The sequence below is a fragment of the Oncorhynchus nerka genome, linkage group LG9a, assembly GCF_034236695.1.
Source record: "Oncorhynchus nerka isolate Pitt River linkage group LG9a, Oner_Uvic_2.0, whole genome shotgun sequence".
Taxonomy (NCBI): domain Eukaryota; kingdom Metazoa; phylum Chordata; class Actinopteri; order Salmoniformes; family Salmonidae; genus Oncorhynchus; species Oncorhynchus nerka.
This window is the reverse complement of record NC_088404.1, coordinates 21,722,261-21,738,525: the sequence shown is the minus strand read 5'-3', so window position 1 is coordinate 21,738,525 and position 16,265 is coordinate 21,722,261. Positions and strand designations below refer to the sequence as shown.

At 44.6% G+C, this 16,265-nt stretch overlaps 1 protein-coding gene across 7 annotated transcripts in view; it reads left to right on the top strand.

The window, feature by feature from the left end:
- LOC115134043 (lysine-specific demethylase 7B-like) overlaps window positions 1-16,265 on the top strand; it is a 57,840-nt gene that overhangs the window by 22,013 nt on the left and 19,562 nt on the right. For all 7 annotated transcript variants that reach the window (XR_003864290.2, XR_010464686.1, XM_029667606.2 and 4 more), the window contains exons 2-4: window positions 1,478-1,563; window positions 4,184-4,301; window positions 11,500-11,660. Coding sequence is in view for 5 of the 7 variants with exons in the window: in XM_029667606.2 (XP_029523466.2) it covers window positions 1,478-1,563; window positions 4,184-4,301; window positions 11,500-11,660 (365 nt within the window). In the remaining 2 variants the exon portion in view is untranslated. The remainder of the gene's footprint in view (window positions 1-1,477; window positions 1,564-4,183; window positions 4,302-11,499; window positions 11,661-16,265) is intronic.

Genomic DNA, 16,265 nt, shown 5'->3' with positions numbered 1-16,265 from the left:
TTTGACAAATCAAATTTTATTTAAATTGTTTTTGAAATAATTGAATTTGAACATCATTTTGAATTGTCCACTAGCTTTATCCACCAACATTCAGCTTTCTCTAGAATACTGGTATGGTGCAGCGGAATGGGGCTGCAGCTTCAGTCAGCCTGTATAGGTGTGTGAGCAGAGGTGTTGTACAGTAAGACTCTGAACGCTGCCAGTGTGTCTGCTGTCACCATGGAGACATCTTTGTTGTGCCACCATAAGGCTAGGTGATGCACAGGGCAGCCTTCTGCCTCTGACAGATTGATTTATTTGTTTAGACTCGCTTCTCAATGCGGAATCCAGGGGGAAATATGCAGTGAAAATGTTTTCACATCAGGCCAGCGGGGGCTGAAGTAGGGTGGCCATTGGTGCTTCATAAGTGAACCCACCCAGGTGTGTGCACATTCACAATGCTACCCTGATGACCCCCACTAACCTTTCATGAGCTCAAATAAAAGATCCCAGAAATGTTTCATATGCACAAAAGCCTTATTTCTTTAAAATGTTATGCACATATTTGTTTACATCCCTGTTAGTGAGCATTTCTCATTTTCCAAGATAATCCATCCATCTGACAGCTGTGGCATATCAAGAAGCAGATTTAAACAGCATTATGATTACACCGGTGCACCTTGTGCTGGGGACAATTAAAGGCCACTCTAAATGTGCAGTTTTGTCACACAACACAATGCCACAGATGTCTCAAGCTTTGAGGGAGCGTGCAATTGGCATGCTGACTGCAGGAATGTTCACCAGAGCTGTTGGCAGAGAATTTAATGTTCATTTCTCTACCATAAGCCGCCTCAAGTTTTTGGGGGAGAATTTGGTAGTATATCCAACCGGCCTCACAACCGCAGACCACATGTAACCACGCCAGCCCAGGACCTCCACATCCGGCTTCTTCAATTGCGGGATCGCCTGAGACCAGCCGATGAAACTGAGGAGTATTTTTGTCTGTGGGGAGAGACTCCATTCTGATTGGCTGGGCCAGGCTCCCCCGTGGGTGGGCCTATGCCCGCCCATGGATGTGAGATCTGTAGATTAGGATTTTATTTCAATTGACTGATTTCTGATAGACCGCTGCGCAACTCAGGAGCCCTAAGGCACTGCATCTCAGTGCTAGAGGCTTCACTACAGACACCCTGGTTCGATTCCAGGCTGTATCACAACCGGCCGTGATTGGGTGTCCCATAGGGCGGCGCACAATTGGCCCGGCGTCATTCGGGTTTGGCCTGCTGTAGGCCGTCATTGTAAATAAGAATTTGTTCTTAACTGGCTTGCTTGGTTAAATAAATTAAAAATAACTCAGTAAAATCTTAGAAATTGTTGCATGTTGCGTTTTATCTTTGTTCAGTAAATATTTTCTAGAGATGTGGAATTTTGTGTTGAGTATGTGCTTATTTCCTTTTAACTGAGTCTAAAATGTCTCCTTTTTCTCTTCTTGCCCCAGCTGTGTCCAAGTGGAAGAGCACCATGCCGTGGACATCGATGTTTACCACTGTCCCAACTGTGATGTCCAACACGGACCCTGCTTGAGTAAGTACCACCCCACTAGAGGTCGACCGATTTAATCGGAGGGGCAGATTTCAAGTTTTCATAACAATCGGAAATCTGTATTTTTGGACACCGATTTGGCCTATTTATTTATTTATTTTTTACACCTTATATTTATCCTTTATTTAACTAGGCAAGCCAGTTAAGAACACATTCTTATTTTCAATGACAGCCTAGGAACGGTGGCTTAACTGCCTTGTTTAGGGGCAGAACGACAGATTTTTACCTTGTCATCTCGGGGATTCAATCTTGCAACCTTACAGTTAACTAGTCCAACGCTCTAACCACCTGCCTCTCATTGCACTCCACGAGGAGCCAGCCTGTTACGCAAATGCAGTAAGAAGCCAAGGTAAGTTGCTAGCTAGTATTAAACTTATCTTATAAAAAAAACTATCAATCAATCATAATCACTAGTTAACTACACATGGTTGATGATATTATTAGTTTATCTAGCGTGTCCTGCGTTGCATATAATCAATGCGGTGCGCATTCACGAAAAAGGACTGTCGTTGCTCCAATGTGTACCTGACCATAAACACCAATGCCTTTCTTAAAATCAATACACAAGTATATATTTTTAAACCTGCATATTTAGTTAATATGCCTGCTAACATGAATTTATTTTAACTAGGTAAATTGTGCCACTTCTCTTGCAACAGAGTACGGGTATATGCAGCAGTTTGGGCCGCCTGGATTGTTGCGAACTGTGTGAAGACTATTTCTTCCTAACAAAGACAGCCAACTTCGCCAAACGGGGGATTATTTAACAAAAGCGCATTTGCGAAAAAAGCACAATCGTTGCACGACTGTACCTAACCATAAACATCAATGCCTTTCTTAAAATCAATACACAGAATTATATATTTTTAAACCTGCATATTTAGCTAAAAGAAATCCAGGTTAGCAGGCAATATTAACCAGGTGAAATTGTGTCACTTCTCTTGCGTTCATTGCACGCAAAGTCAGGGTATATGCAACCGTTTGGGCCGCCTGGCTCGTTGCAAACTAGTTTGCCAGAATTTTGCGTAACTATGACATAACATTGAAGGTTGTACAATGTAACAGCAATATTTAGACTTAGGGATGCCACCCATTAGATAAAATACGGAACGGTTCCGTATTTCACTGAAATAATAAACGTTTTGTTTTCGAAATGATAGTTTCTGGATTCGACCATACATACTAATGACCAAACGCTCGTATTTCTGTGTGTTATAATTAAGTCTATGATTTGATATTTGATTGAGCAGTGGTAGGCAGCAGCAGGCTCGTAAGCATTCATTCAAACAGCACTTTGGTGCGTTTTGCCAGCAGCTCTTCGCTGTGCTTCAAGCATTGAGCTGTTTATGACTTCAAGCCTATCAGCTCCCGAGATTAGGCTGGTGTAACCGATGTGAAATGGCTAGCTAGTTAACGGGGTGCGCGCTAATAGCATTTTAAACGTCACTCGCTCTGAGACTTGGAGTCGTTGTTCCCTTTGCTCTGCAAGGGCCGTGGCTTTTGTGGAGTGATGGGTAACGATGCTTCGAGGGTAGCTGTTGTCGATGTGTTCCTGGTTCGAGCCCAGGTAGGGGTGAGGAGAGGGACGGAAGCTATACTGTTACACTGGCAATACTAAAGTGCCTATAAGAACATCCAATAGTCAAAGGTATATGAAATACAAATGGTATAGAGAGAAATAGTCCTATAAATACTATATTAACTACAACCTAAAACCTCTTACCTTGGAATATTGAAGTCTCATGTTAAAATTAACCACCAGCTTTCATAGGTTCTCATGTTCTGAGCAAGGAACTGAAACGATTTACTTTGCACTTTTACTTTCTTCTCCAACACTTTGTTTTTGCATTATTTAAACAAAATTGAACATGTTTCATTGTTTATTTGAGGCTAAATGGATTTTTATTGATGTATTAAGTTAAAATAAGTGTTCATTCAGTATTGTTAGGATAAAGTAATCCTTCTGACCCCCCCCCCCCCTTAAAAGATTTAGATGCACTATTGTAAAGTGGCTGCTCCACTGGATGTCATAAGGTGAATGCACCAATTTGTAAGTCGCTCTGGATAAGAGCGTCTGCTAAATGACTTAAATGTAATTGTTAAAAATCGGCCGATATAATCGGTATCGCCTTTTTTCGGTCCTCCAATAATCTGTATCGGCATTGAGAAATCATAATCGGTCGACCTCTACACCCCACCACCACGCACTCTGTCTCTCTCTGTATTACTCCAGCACGGTTGATTTTAATTGCTATTTGGGGAATAGTTGGCTGTCAAGTAGACGTCTACCCTTTTCTCTCTTTATGGTCTAAAGTGGGTCTGACCTCCCAGAGCATACTGATGGGGGCATTATTAAGGTAATTCAATGGTGGGGTAATCATCAAATTGAGATTGAACATGGCCCTCGTTCGTCTGGGGAGGACGTGGGCTTTATGGGCTTGTGAAACGGTTTATGGAGACGATCCATAACTCACGGCTTTCATGTTCCTCAGACACTTAAGTAGCTGGTCTAGCCCTGCTAGGTCTGTGTAGTATCGACTGTGATCACGGAGTCTCTGAATGTTCAAGAGTTTAACAATTAATTGATGCTTTATCTTTACAGTGAAAAAGCGTATCAACTGGCACCGGCACGACTACACAGAGCCTGACGATGGCAGCAGGCTGGTGCAGGCGGGGACCTCTGTGTTTGTACGAGAGCTGCAGAACAGGCCCTTTCCTAGGTACTGAAGGAGCCAAGATACCAGCCACCAGCAGGCCTGACACCCCTGTGACCAAGCCACAGATGCACACACACAAGTCACCACATAGCAGTGAGTCCCAGGTTCACACCCTGAGTTGAAAACCAGTGTTTTCCTGGTGTGGTCTGGGCATTGCACTGAACCACCATGAACTGGGCTCTTGCCCCTTAGTGACACATTTCAAATACAAACTAAACTCTTACAAAAAATGCAAGAGGCTACGGATCTGTAGTTAACTTCTTGACACACCCAACCCCTTAGCAGGATCATTTTCATCAACACCTGCTGAATTGGTGCGCGTCAAATTAAATTACTAAAAATATGAACTTTTCATGAAATCACAAGTGCAATATAGCAAAACATAGCTTATCTGTTTGTTAATCCACCTGGCATTTCAGATTTCAATACAGCTTTTCGGCGAAAGCATAACAAGCGTTTATGTAAGAACATCTCTCTCAGTAGACAAAATATTACAAACACTAGCAGCCAAGTAGATTGGTCACGAAAGTCAGAAAAGCAATAGATTAAATCGCTTACCTTTGATGATCTTCGGATGTTTGCACTCACGAGACTCCCAGTTACACAATAAATGTTCCTTTTGTTCCATAAAGATTATTTTTATATCCAAAATACCTCCATTTGTTTGGTGCGTTATGTTGAGAAATCCACAGGCTCGAGCGGTCACGACATCGCAGACGAAAATTCCAAATGGTATCCGTAATGTCCACAGAAACATGTCAAACGTTTTTTATAATCTATCCTCAGGTTGTTATATATATATATATATATATATATATATATATAATCAATAATATATCAACCGGGACTGTCACTTTTTCAATAGGAGAGGGAGAGACGATGGCTGCCCCACTCTGTTGCGCAAGCAAAACTCTGCGAACACCCAGCTATCCACTGACGCAATGTTATCTTTCTCGCTCATTTTTCAAAATAAAAGCCTGAAACTATGTCTAAAGACTGACACCTTGAGGCCATAGGAAAAGGAATCTGGTTGATATCCCTTTAAATGGAGGCAAGGCATCCAATGGAACAGAGAGCTTTCAGGAAAAACAGCACTTCCTAGTTGGATTTTCCTTAGGTTTTTGCCTGCAATATCAGTTATGTTATACTCACAGACAATATTTGGACAGTTTTGGAAACTTTAGAGTGTTCTCTATCCTAATCTGACAATTATGCATGCATATTCTAGTTTCTGGGCCTGAGAAATAGGCCGTTTCAAATTGTTACGTTTTTTCGCCAAAAACGAAAATCCTGCCCCCTACACTCAAGTTAAACACCCCCGTCCTGCCACCCTGGATTCCTTTTCCCCAGAGCCAAAGATCCAAATCCCGTTCTGCCCATGTGTTTCTTTACCTCGACTTTACGCACACATTTTTGTGGTCACTGTCCCTTCATGTTTCTCACTGTCAATCGTGATTGATAATTCTTTACGTTTTTTACCAGTGAAACGTCCATGCAGTATGCATTGCCAACCATGCAATCATATTCATATGCATTTTAGATCTTCTTGCGTCTTAGTGTTTGGAATTATGTACAGTGAGAGAATTTAAGGGCAGATGGTGATAACAAACTGTAGCATAGCCTACCTGTGTTTAGTTTCGAAGCGCATATTTTGGCTAGTGGTGCGCACTGTTGGGTTTTGGCTACGAGAGAGAAATGTGACCATTATCACAATCATCCTAAAATCTCAAAAGGAATGAGGTGGTGTTTTTTGGTCTTCAAATAACATACTATGCTATTATATTCGGTTTTATTATGTAGAATACTATCATTGTGATCTTGCAGACATTGATTCAGCTTTGATCAAACTTTATTAACCTGTTGCGACGAGCAATCCCGTATCCGGGATCCTATTTATAGCCTCAAGCTCATTACCGTAACGCAACGTTAACTATTCATGAAAATCGCAAATTAAATTAAATAAATATATTTGCTCTCAAGCTTAGCCTTTTGTTAACAACACTGTCATCTCAGATTTTCAAAATATGCTTTTGAACCATAGCTAAACAAGCATTTGTGTAAGAGTATTGATAGCCTAGCATAGCATTTAACCTTAGCATTCAGCATGCAACATTTTCACAAAAACAAGAAAAGCATTCAAATAAAATCATTTACCTTTGAAGAACTTCAGATGTTTTCAATGAGGAGACTCTGTTAGATAGCAAATGTTCAGTTTTTCCAAAAAGATTATTTGTGTAGGACAAATCGCTCCGTTTTGTTCATCACGTTTGGGTAAGAAAAAACCCGAAAATTAAGTCATTACAACCCAAACTTTTTTCCAAATTAACTCCATAATATCGACAGAAACATGGCAAACGTTGTTTAGAATCAATCCTCAAGGTGTTTTTCACATATCTATCGATGATAAATCATTCGTGGCAGTTTGGTTTCTCCTCTGAAGAAAATGGAACGCGCATGGACCTAGAGATTACGCAATAATTTCGACGGAGGACACCGGGCGGACACCTGGTAAATGTAGTCTCTTATGGTCAATCTTCCAATGATATGCCTACAAATACGTCACAATGCTGCAGACACCTTGGGGAAACGACAGAAAGTGCAGGCTCATTCCTGGCGCATTCACAGCCATATAAGGAGACATTGGAACACAGGGCATTCAAAATCTGGACCATTTCCTGTATGAAATTTCATCTTGGTTTCGCCTGTAGCATTAGTTCTGGGGCACTCACAGATAGTATCTTTGCAGTTTTGGAAACGTCAGAGTTTTTTCTTTCCAAAGCTGTCAATTACATGCATAGTCGAGCATCTTTTCGTGACAAAATATCTTGTTTAAAACGGGAACGTATTTTATCCAAAAATTAAAAGAGCGCCCCCTATCTCGAAGAAGTTAAGCAAGCACCATTCACCAGAGTAGCCTGTTCTCTACGAGTAGAGCAGAGACTGACTCCTGCACATGCGCAGAAGCTTCGGGACCTTTAGCTGTAGGGAAGAGGGCTCCAGAAAAGTTGGATCCGCAGCTGCATCTAATGTTGTGTTCGTAACCAAGTGGGAGGTGGGAATTTACCAGTTGGATGCATTTACGTTATTTTTAAACTCGTTGAGAAATAAACTAAAATTACAACTATCATGCTTGTTTACAAATTAGTGTTCAACATATTAATAGATTGCTTTTTATAAATAATGTTTTGTTGCATTTAACTGCCGAAGATGCTATTATCGAGGTAATGTCCTTAGTAGGTGAGGTCAGAGGTCAGCATGTGGGAGCTCAGGATGATGGACAAGTTTTCCACTAGTAATTACTTGTTGGAGGGCTGTTCAAGTGGATTTTTCAGTCATGTGGTAAATTCCCACTTCTCACTTGGTTACGAGCGCAGCATAAACACTGCAGTGGTGCCTACTTTGACAGCTGTAATAGGTCATAGAAAACTATGACAACAGACCAACCATCAACAGAGACTACCTTCATGTATTCAGCCTGTGGCCCTTGAATGTGAATATATGAAGGATGATTGGTCAACACACTCCACGAATGCATCTACTTAAAAGAGTCAAATCAGGCTGTACCGGAGCGCAAAGTCTGTGAACAAAATGCATCTGAACAGCTTCTTCCCCCAAGCCATAAGACTGCTGACAGTGAATCAAATGGCTACCCGGACTATTTGCATTGACCCCCTTTTTATTTGCACTGACTCTCTCTTGCACCGGCTTTATGCACACTCACTGGACTTACCCACACACTCACACATACTACACTGACACTCCAACACACACGTGTGTAAATATATACCCACACACTCTTACACACACATGCATATTGACGCCCCCCCCCCCACACACACACACACACACTTTCACACTCTTCACATGCTGCTACTGTTTATTATCTATCCTGATTGCCTAGTCACTTTTACCCCTACTTACAGTGCCTTTGGAAAGTATTCAGACCTAGACTTTTTCCACATTTTGTTACGTTACAGCCTTATTTTAAAATGGATTAAATTGTTTTTTTCCCCCTCATCAATCTACACACAAGACCACATTACAAATCAAAAATAGGTTTTTAGAAATTGTTGCTCATTTAAAATGATCACATTTACATAAGTATTCAGACCCTTTACTCAGTATTTTGTTGAAGCACCTTTGGCAGCAATTACAACATAAAGTCTTCTTGGGTATGATGCTACAAGCTTGGCACACCTGTATTTGGGAAGTTTCTCCCATTCCTCTCTGCAGATACTCTTAAGCTCTGTCCGGTTGGATGGGGAGCGTCGCTGTACAGCTTTTTTCAGGTCTCCAGAGATGTTCGATCGGGTGCAAGACCGGGCTATGGCTGGGCCACTCAAGGACATTCAGAGACTTGTCCCGAAGCCACTGCTGCATTGTCTTGGCTGTGTGCTTAGGGTCGTTGTCCTGTAGGAAGGTAAACGTTCACCCCGGTCTGAGGTCTTGAGCACTCTGGAGCAGGTTTTCATCAAGGATCTCTCTGTACTTTGCTCCATTCATCTTTCCCTCAATCCTGACTAGTCTCCCAGTCCCTGCTGCTGAAAAACATCCCCACAGCATGATGCTGCTACCACACTTCACTGTAGGGAGGGTGCCAGGTTTCCTCCAGATGTGATTCTTGGCATTCAGGCTAAAGAGTTCAATCTTGGTTTCATCAGACCAGAGAATCATGTTTCTCATGGTCTGAGAGTCTTTAGGTGCCTTTTGGCAAACTCCAAGCATGCTGTTTTCTTTTACTGAGGAATGGCTTCCGTATGGCCACTCTACAATAATGGCCAATAATGGAGTGTTGCAGAGATGGTTGTCCTTCTAGGAAGTCTTGGTGGTTACAAACTTATTCCATTTTAAGAATGATGAAGGTCACTGTGTTCTTGGGGACCTTCAATGCTGTAGACATGTTTTGGTACCCTTCCCCAGTTCTGTGCCTCGACACAATCCTGTCTCTGAGCTCTACAGACAATTCATTCGACCTCATGGCTTGGTTTTTGCTCTGACATGTACTGTCAACTACTTCCATAGATGTGGACATGATTTGGAAATGCACACAATCATTTGAATTTACCACAGGTGGTCTCCAATCAAGTTGTAGAAACATCTCAAGGATGATCAATGGAAACGGGATTCATCTGACCTCTATTTTGAGTCTCGTAGCAAAGGGAATACTTATGTAAATAATGTATTTGTGTTTTTAACCTGTTCGCTTTGTCATTATGGGGTGTTGTGTGTAGATTGAGGATTTGTATTTATTTATTTATTTATTATATTTTAGAATAAGACTAACTTAACAAAATGTCGAAAAAGTCAAGGAGTCTGAATACTTTCCAAAGGCACTGTAATTATCTCAAGTTACAAATGCTGGTAAACACTGAAATATATTTAACTTACATTTTTTCACAAAAATATTAGTCGTGGCCAAGTTTTGAGAATGCCACAAATATTAATTTTCACAGTCTGCTGCCTCAGTTTGTATGATGGCAATTTGCATATACTCCAGAATGTTATGAAGAGTGATCAAATGAATTGCAATTAATGGCAAGTCCCTCTTTGCCATGCAAATGAACGGAATCCCCAAAAGAACATTTCCACTGCATTTCAGCCCTGCCACAAAAGGACCAGCTGATATCATGTCAGTGATTCTCTCGTTAACACAGGTGTGTTGAGTTCAAATAACAGACTGGAAGCTTCAAAAGGAGGCTGGTGCTTGGAATCATTGCTCTTCCTCTGTCAACCATGGTTACCTGCAAGGAAACATGTGTCATCATTGCTTTGCACAAAAAGGGCTTCACAGGCAAGGATATTGCTGTCAGTAAGATTGCACCTAAATCAACCATTTTATCAGATCATCAAGAACTTCAAGGAGAGCAGTTCAATTGTTGTGAAGAAGGCTTCAGGGCGCACAAGAAAGTCCAGCAAGCACCAGGACCGTCTCCTAAAGTTGATTCAGCTGCGGAATCGGGTTACCACCATTACAGAGCTTGCTCAGGAATGGCAGCAAGTAGGTGTGAGTGCATCTGCACGCACAGTGTGGCGAAGACATTTGGAGGATGGCCTGGTGTCAAGAAGGGCAGCAAAGAAGCCACTTCTCTCCAGGAAAAACATCAGGGACTGACTGATATTCTGCAAAAGATACAGGGATTGGACTGCTGAGGACTGGAGTAAAGTCATTTTCTCTGGTGAATCCCCTTTCAGATTGTTTGGGGCATTGGAAAAAAGCTTGTCCTGAGAAGACAAGGTGAGCGCTACCAGCAGTCCTGTGTCATGCCAACAGTAAAGCATCCTGAGACCATTCATGTGTGGAGTTGCTTCTCAGCCAAGGGAGTGGGCTCACTCACAATTTTGCCTAAGAACACAGCCATGAATAAAGAATGGTACCAACACATCCTCCGAGAGCAACTTCTCCCAACCATCCAGGAACAGTTTGGTGACAAACAATGCCTTTTCCAGCAAAAGTGATAACTAAGTGGCTCGGGGAACAAAACATCGATATTTTGGGTCCATGGTCAGGAAACTCCCCAGACCTTAATCCTATTGAGAACGTGTGGTCAATCCTCAAGAGGCGGGTGGACAAACAAAAACCCACACATTCTGACAAACTCCAAGCATTGATTTATGCAAGAATGGGCTGCCATCAGTCAGGATGTGGCCCAGAAGTTAATTTGACAGCATGCCATGGCGGATTGTAGAGGTCTTGAAAAAGAAGGGTCAACACTGCAAATATTGACTCTTTGCATCAACTTCATATAATTGTCAATAAAAGCCTTTGACACTTATTAAATGCTTGTAATTATACTTCTGTATTCCATAGTAATATCTGACAAAAGTATCTAAAGACACTGAAGCAGCAAACTTTGTGGAAATTAATATTTGTGTCATTCTCAAAACTTTTGGCCACGACTGTACATTGGGCCTTTACTGTATTAGCGGACCGATATAGACATCTCCATCGCGGGCACAAAAATCATCTGCAAAAATTGCAACACCCCCACCCCAACTACTTCCTGCAGCCATGGTTATTGTTATTTCATTGTGTTAACATTTTTTTTCATGTAAAAGTATTTTTCACTTTGGTTGGTTAAGGGCTCGTGTTGTAAGCATTTCACGGTAAAGGCTACACCTGTTGCATTTGGCGCATGTGACCAATAAAATGTTATTTGATCAGATGTATTCTTATATATGACCCCTCTTTCCTTTGTTGCAGTGCGGCTGAGATCCTGGTGCAGATGCAGGGACATCAGGTAACACAGAAGTACCTGGAGAAGCAGGGCTTCAGCTACCCCATCGCCGTTCCCCAACTAGGCGGACTGGGTCTCAAGCTGCCCCCCTCCAGCTTCTCTGTCAGGGATGTGGAGGAGTATGTTGGTAAGAAGAAAACATTTTAAGAATCTATCAGTATGTGCTGTTTAGATCACTCTGTCAGTGTGCTGTTTTGGTGCCTTTGTTTGCCTTGTGTACATTAACTGTACCATATTTCAAAACTGGTCCATTTTCAAAGGAATTGGTTCAGTGTGCTAATATATTGTAGCGACCCGCACAGGCAGCTGTGTGTTGTGTGTTAGGCTTGTAGGTGGTTGTGTTGTACTTACCAGTACCCAGTGTTCGCGGGGTCCGACATGCCAATCAACCTGCTATGTGCCAATCACGGGAATGCCTGGAATGTTCTGATGCCGGGCATCTTGGCGGAGTGGCGTGGAGGGGGGTTGGGCAGGGGGATGGAGCATTGGAAGTTAAGACCAGGTTTAGCCTTTGTTCTCTCTCTTACGTCTGGCCTTCACAAGAGAAGCTCACGGTTGGTTTGTGGGGTATCTTTCATTTATTTGGTGTGGGCTACGGCCAAACAGTAGCCTGTGTAAAGTTGGGTTAATAAACCGTCAATTCGTAAACTCAAGCCTCAGTCTGGACAATTGTTCCTTTATGATCTAGTCAGGTCATTACATTGGTGTCAGAAGTAAAAACCTTGATAAAAGTTAGTCAGCTAGCTACCATAGGTGAGAACGGGGTTGAAAATGCTTCGAGGGAATCCGAAAGTGAAGGTGGAGGTAGGGGACGATTATGGCCGAGGAGATCGCCAGGGCGTCGGAGCCTAGAGGCCGCTTGAGGGAGGACGTTAGAGTGATGGCGGCTGAAGCGGGCATGTGTGCCCCGTCGACTGTGCTTCGCACGGATTCTGGTGGGCGGACCGAAGGGGTGACGTCGAACACGGCGAGACGAGGAATCTGGGGCTCAGGATGTAAACAAACATGGCGGCGCCCAGTCCAGGCTGCGTCCTTATCTGTTAAGACCCTGAAGTATTCCGGTAAGGCGGATTGGGAAGCTTTTCATGCTCAGTTTGAACTGAACATTTTAGGGTGTGGTTGAATGAAGATCGGGCACTGCAGTTGGCTTTATGCCTCACGGATGATGCTCTGGCCTGTTTGATATTGATTAGCCCCAAGGACAGATGTGATTATGGTGCTTTAGTGGGAGCACTGAGGAGGCGCTATGGACAGTGTGTACAGCCGGGCTACTGCGCTCCGAACTGAGTAATAGACGCAGGCAGCCTGGGGAGCCTCTACGGGTGCTAGCTAATGACATTGAGAGCCTCTCTCGGCGGGCATATGCTCACATGCCCCCTCTGTGCAGAGCGAGCTAGCACGGGACCAGCTTTGTTGGGGGTGCAGGGAGACGGACCCTCTGTGTGGGCTGATGGGCAGAGAGCTGGAAAAGCCTGCATGGGTGGCTGAAATGACAAAACTCATTCGTGCTGTGTCGCTACCGGCGGCACAAAACACACACCCTGGTCCCAGAATCTGCTGGGGTTGTGGCCAGCCAGGCCATCTGCGCCGGGATTGCCCATGTCCCCCAGAGCTCAGGGAAACGGCTCGGGGTCCGCATAGACCTGGTAGTGCGGACCCCTGGTTTTCTATCCCAACCACCATCTTCTTCAGGACGAGCCCACCGGCACAAGTGAAGTGAAGCAAGGCTCCACTTCCCACAGAAGCAGACGAGGGCAAGCGGATTGAGCCTGTTGTGGTGGGGCGGACCTGTGATGGGGACTTTTGTCATGTCACTGTGGAGGGGGTGCCCTGCTCTGCCCTGGTGGACACTGGGTCCACAGTAACCCTGGTGAGGCCAGATATTGTGCCAGGTTGGACTCCGTGTGAGCCCACAACTGTGCAGCTCCACGCAGTCACAGGTGAGCTGGCACCCATGAAAGGGAAGGGAATAATGACTGACAGTAGGGGGCAGGTCTGTGTGTCATCCTGTGTGGGTGGCCGCTGTGCAGGACCCTTGTATCCTGGGGTTGGACTTTCCTAGGAACACAGGCTGCCAGTTAGACCTAAATGGGGGCACACTGAGCTTCCAGGGAGGGCCGGCAGTCACCATGGTCCCCCTAATGTCACATTCACTCAGCCCATCAAACCCTTTAATCCAACAGTTGAAGCAGCAGAGACTCATGGCTGCCCCCCCTCCCCCACATCTGTGTGACTTTTCCCCAGCCCCCCTGTCACCTACGGCTGTGTGTTACATTCCCCCAGCTACCTCCACGACACAGCCCTCTGTGAGCCCAGGCCGCGCCCAAAGCCCAGCTACCCCAGACGGGAGAGGACAGGACACTGTCTGCAGTGAGGGAGATATGGGGGAGGAACTGTGTTGGTCTTGACTCCGAGCAGCAGGAACGGTTGTGGCAGTTGCTGTTTGAATTCAGAGAGAGCTTTGCACTGAGTGAGGAAGAGGTGGGTCAGACTCCTCTGGTGCAGCATGAGATCGATACAGGTGATGCTCGACCCATCAAGATGCGTCCCCGCCGTATCCCGCTGGCACGCCAGGAGGCGGCAGACAAGGCCGTGTTGGCGATGCAGCTGTCAGACTTCATCGAGCCCTCAGACAGCCCCTGGGTGGTGCCAGTCGTCATGGTTCCTAAGAAGGGGGGGCAAGCTGAGGTTCTGTGCGGACTACAGGCGGCTGATTGAGGTAACCAGGAAGGACTCATACCCCATACCACGTATCGATGAGTCGCTGGACCTGGTTAGGGGGTCCTCCTGGTTTTCCTCACTAGACCTCCGCAGTGGCTACTGGCAGGTGCCCCTCTCCCCAGAGGCCAGAGCCAAAACTGCATTCTCCACTAACAGAGGACACTGGCAGTTCAAGGTCCTGTGCTTCGGCCTGTGCAACGCTCCTGCTACTTTTGAGCGTTTGATGGACAGGGTGTTGGATGGCATCCCCCGACAGCAGTGTGGTATACCTCGATGACATCCTGGCCCATGGCAGCTCCTTCCAGTCAGCCCTGGGGGCGCTACGGCGTGTGCTGGAGAGGGTGGCTACGGCAGGTCTGATGCTCCACCCTGAGAAGTGCCACTTCATGAGGAGAGAGGTGTCCTTCTTGGGCCACCGAGTGGGGAAGGAGGAGATCAGCACCATGGAGGACAAGGTGGGGGCTGTCAGAGACTGGCCCACCGACCAGCGTCAGCTGAAGAGCATCCTGGGGCTGGCCTCGTACTACAGGAGGTTTGTACGGGGCTTCTCAAGCGTCGCTGCTCCCCTGAACCGCCTGCTGCCGAAGGACAAGGCTTTCACTTGGACAGTGGAGTGTGAGGCATTCAACACCCTCAAACGTGCACTGATCGAGGCCCCCGTGCTCGCCCCCCCTGACCAACACACATTTCTTTCTCATTGAACGTCAGTCTAAGAAGCTGTATATCTGTTCTATGTGCGTTATTCTATGCTTCCCATTCTTAAGTTTAGTTTTTGCATCTTTTACTTTTGGTTTTGTACACCAGCTGAAAATACAATATTTTTGGTTAAAGAAAATATATTTCACAGCGGTTTAAATGGTACAATGATTGTCTACACTATACTTGATTGTTTTGTTTCACATAAACTGTATTTAGGTGAACTATTAAAATTTTAGCAATCAGGAAATGGCGGTGCGATTTCTGCATAGTGCATCTTTAAGCTAAGGTTGTGGTGTTAAGGTGTCAACCTGACAATCAAATCCAAATGTTCCAGTCAATTAATGGCCGTATTCATGTGTGGGTCTCTTTGGGGGTAGATTAGTCAAAAAAAAAAATCTGACATTGTTCATATTGACATATATATATATATATTTTTAAAGAGACTTTGAGATTCTGTTTAATGAAAAGCGCTATATACATTTATTATTATATTCACATGAATGTTTAAATGCTTCACAACAACCCAAGCATTCACCACAGGCCAGCTGCCCAGCTAATCAATTTAGCTCAGTGGGCACTCTGCCTGCTAACCTGTAAGTTATTGTATTGAAAAATGTGTTTTGCATGCCATCTCTCCATTTTAGCATAATGGCAAACCTGTTGTAAATCAGCTATTGCCCTTTTCGGAGCATGGTTGTTACATCACACTATCCACGCACTTCAGACCTGGAACTAAGAAAGACCCATCTATTCTCCAGGAAACCTGTGCTTCTGGTCCCTGACTGTCACTGGATGAAAAGATTGATGAAAGGGATCATAATTACTTATATGAGGACCATAAATATTTGCCTAGGACATTTGTGGCTGGAGAGATTTATTGCCCCCACTTGTCGTTGGTCATACTACGCCCAGGCAGCGCCCTTCCCCATTTGTACACAAGTGTTCTCCTGGCTGTTCTGTATGTGAGGCTGCTCTGCCTTTAGCTGTTCCCTGACATCAGGAGGTGGCCAGTGGGGCCAAACAGGGCTGGGCTTGCACAACCACCAGCTGTCCTGGTACTGCCCCATGTTAACGGCAGGTCTGTTCATCCCTCCGCCATTTTCTATTTGCCGTTTGCCAGTTGTATACAGGTGAGGTTATTTACACACATGAAAGACATTAACCAACTCTTAGTAGGTCCCCTCCAAGCCTTCCCTCCTCCTGTTGCTGCCTTCATCACTGAGAGTACAGTAATTGGATCTGGAGAGATTGCTTTGGATGTTTCAATGCACCTCCTCCAGTGGGGAGACTGCAGCAGCACTGAGGTTTCCAT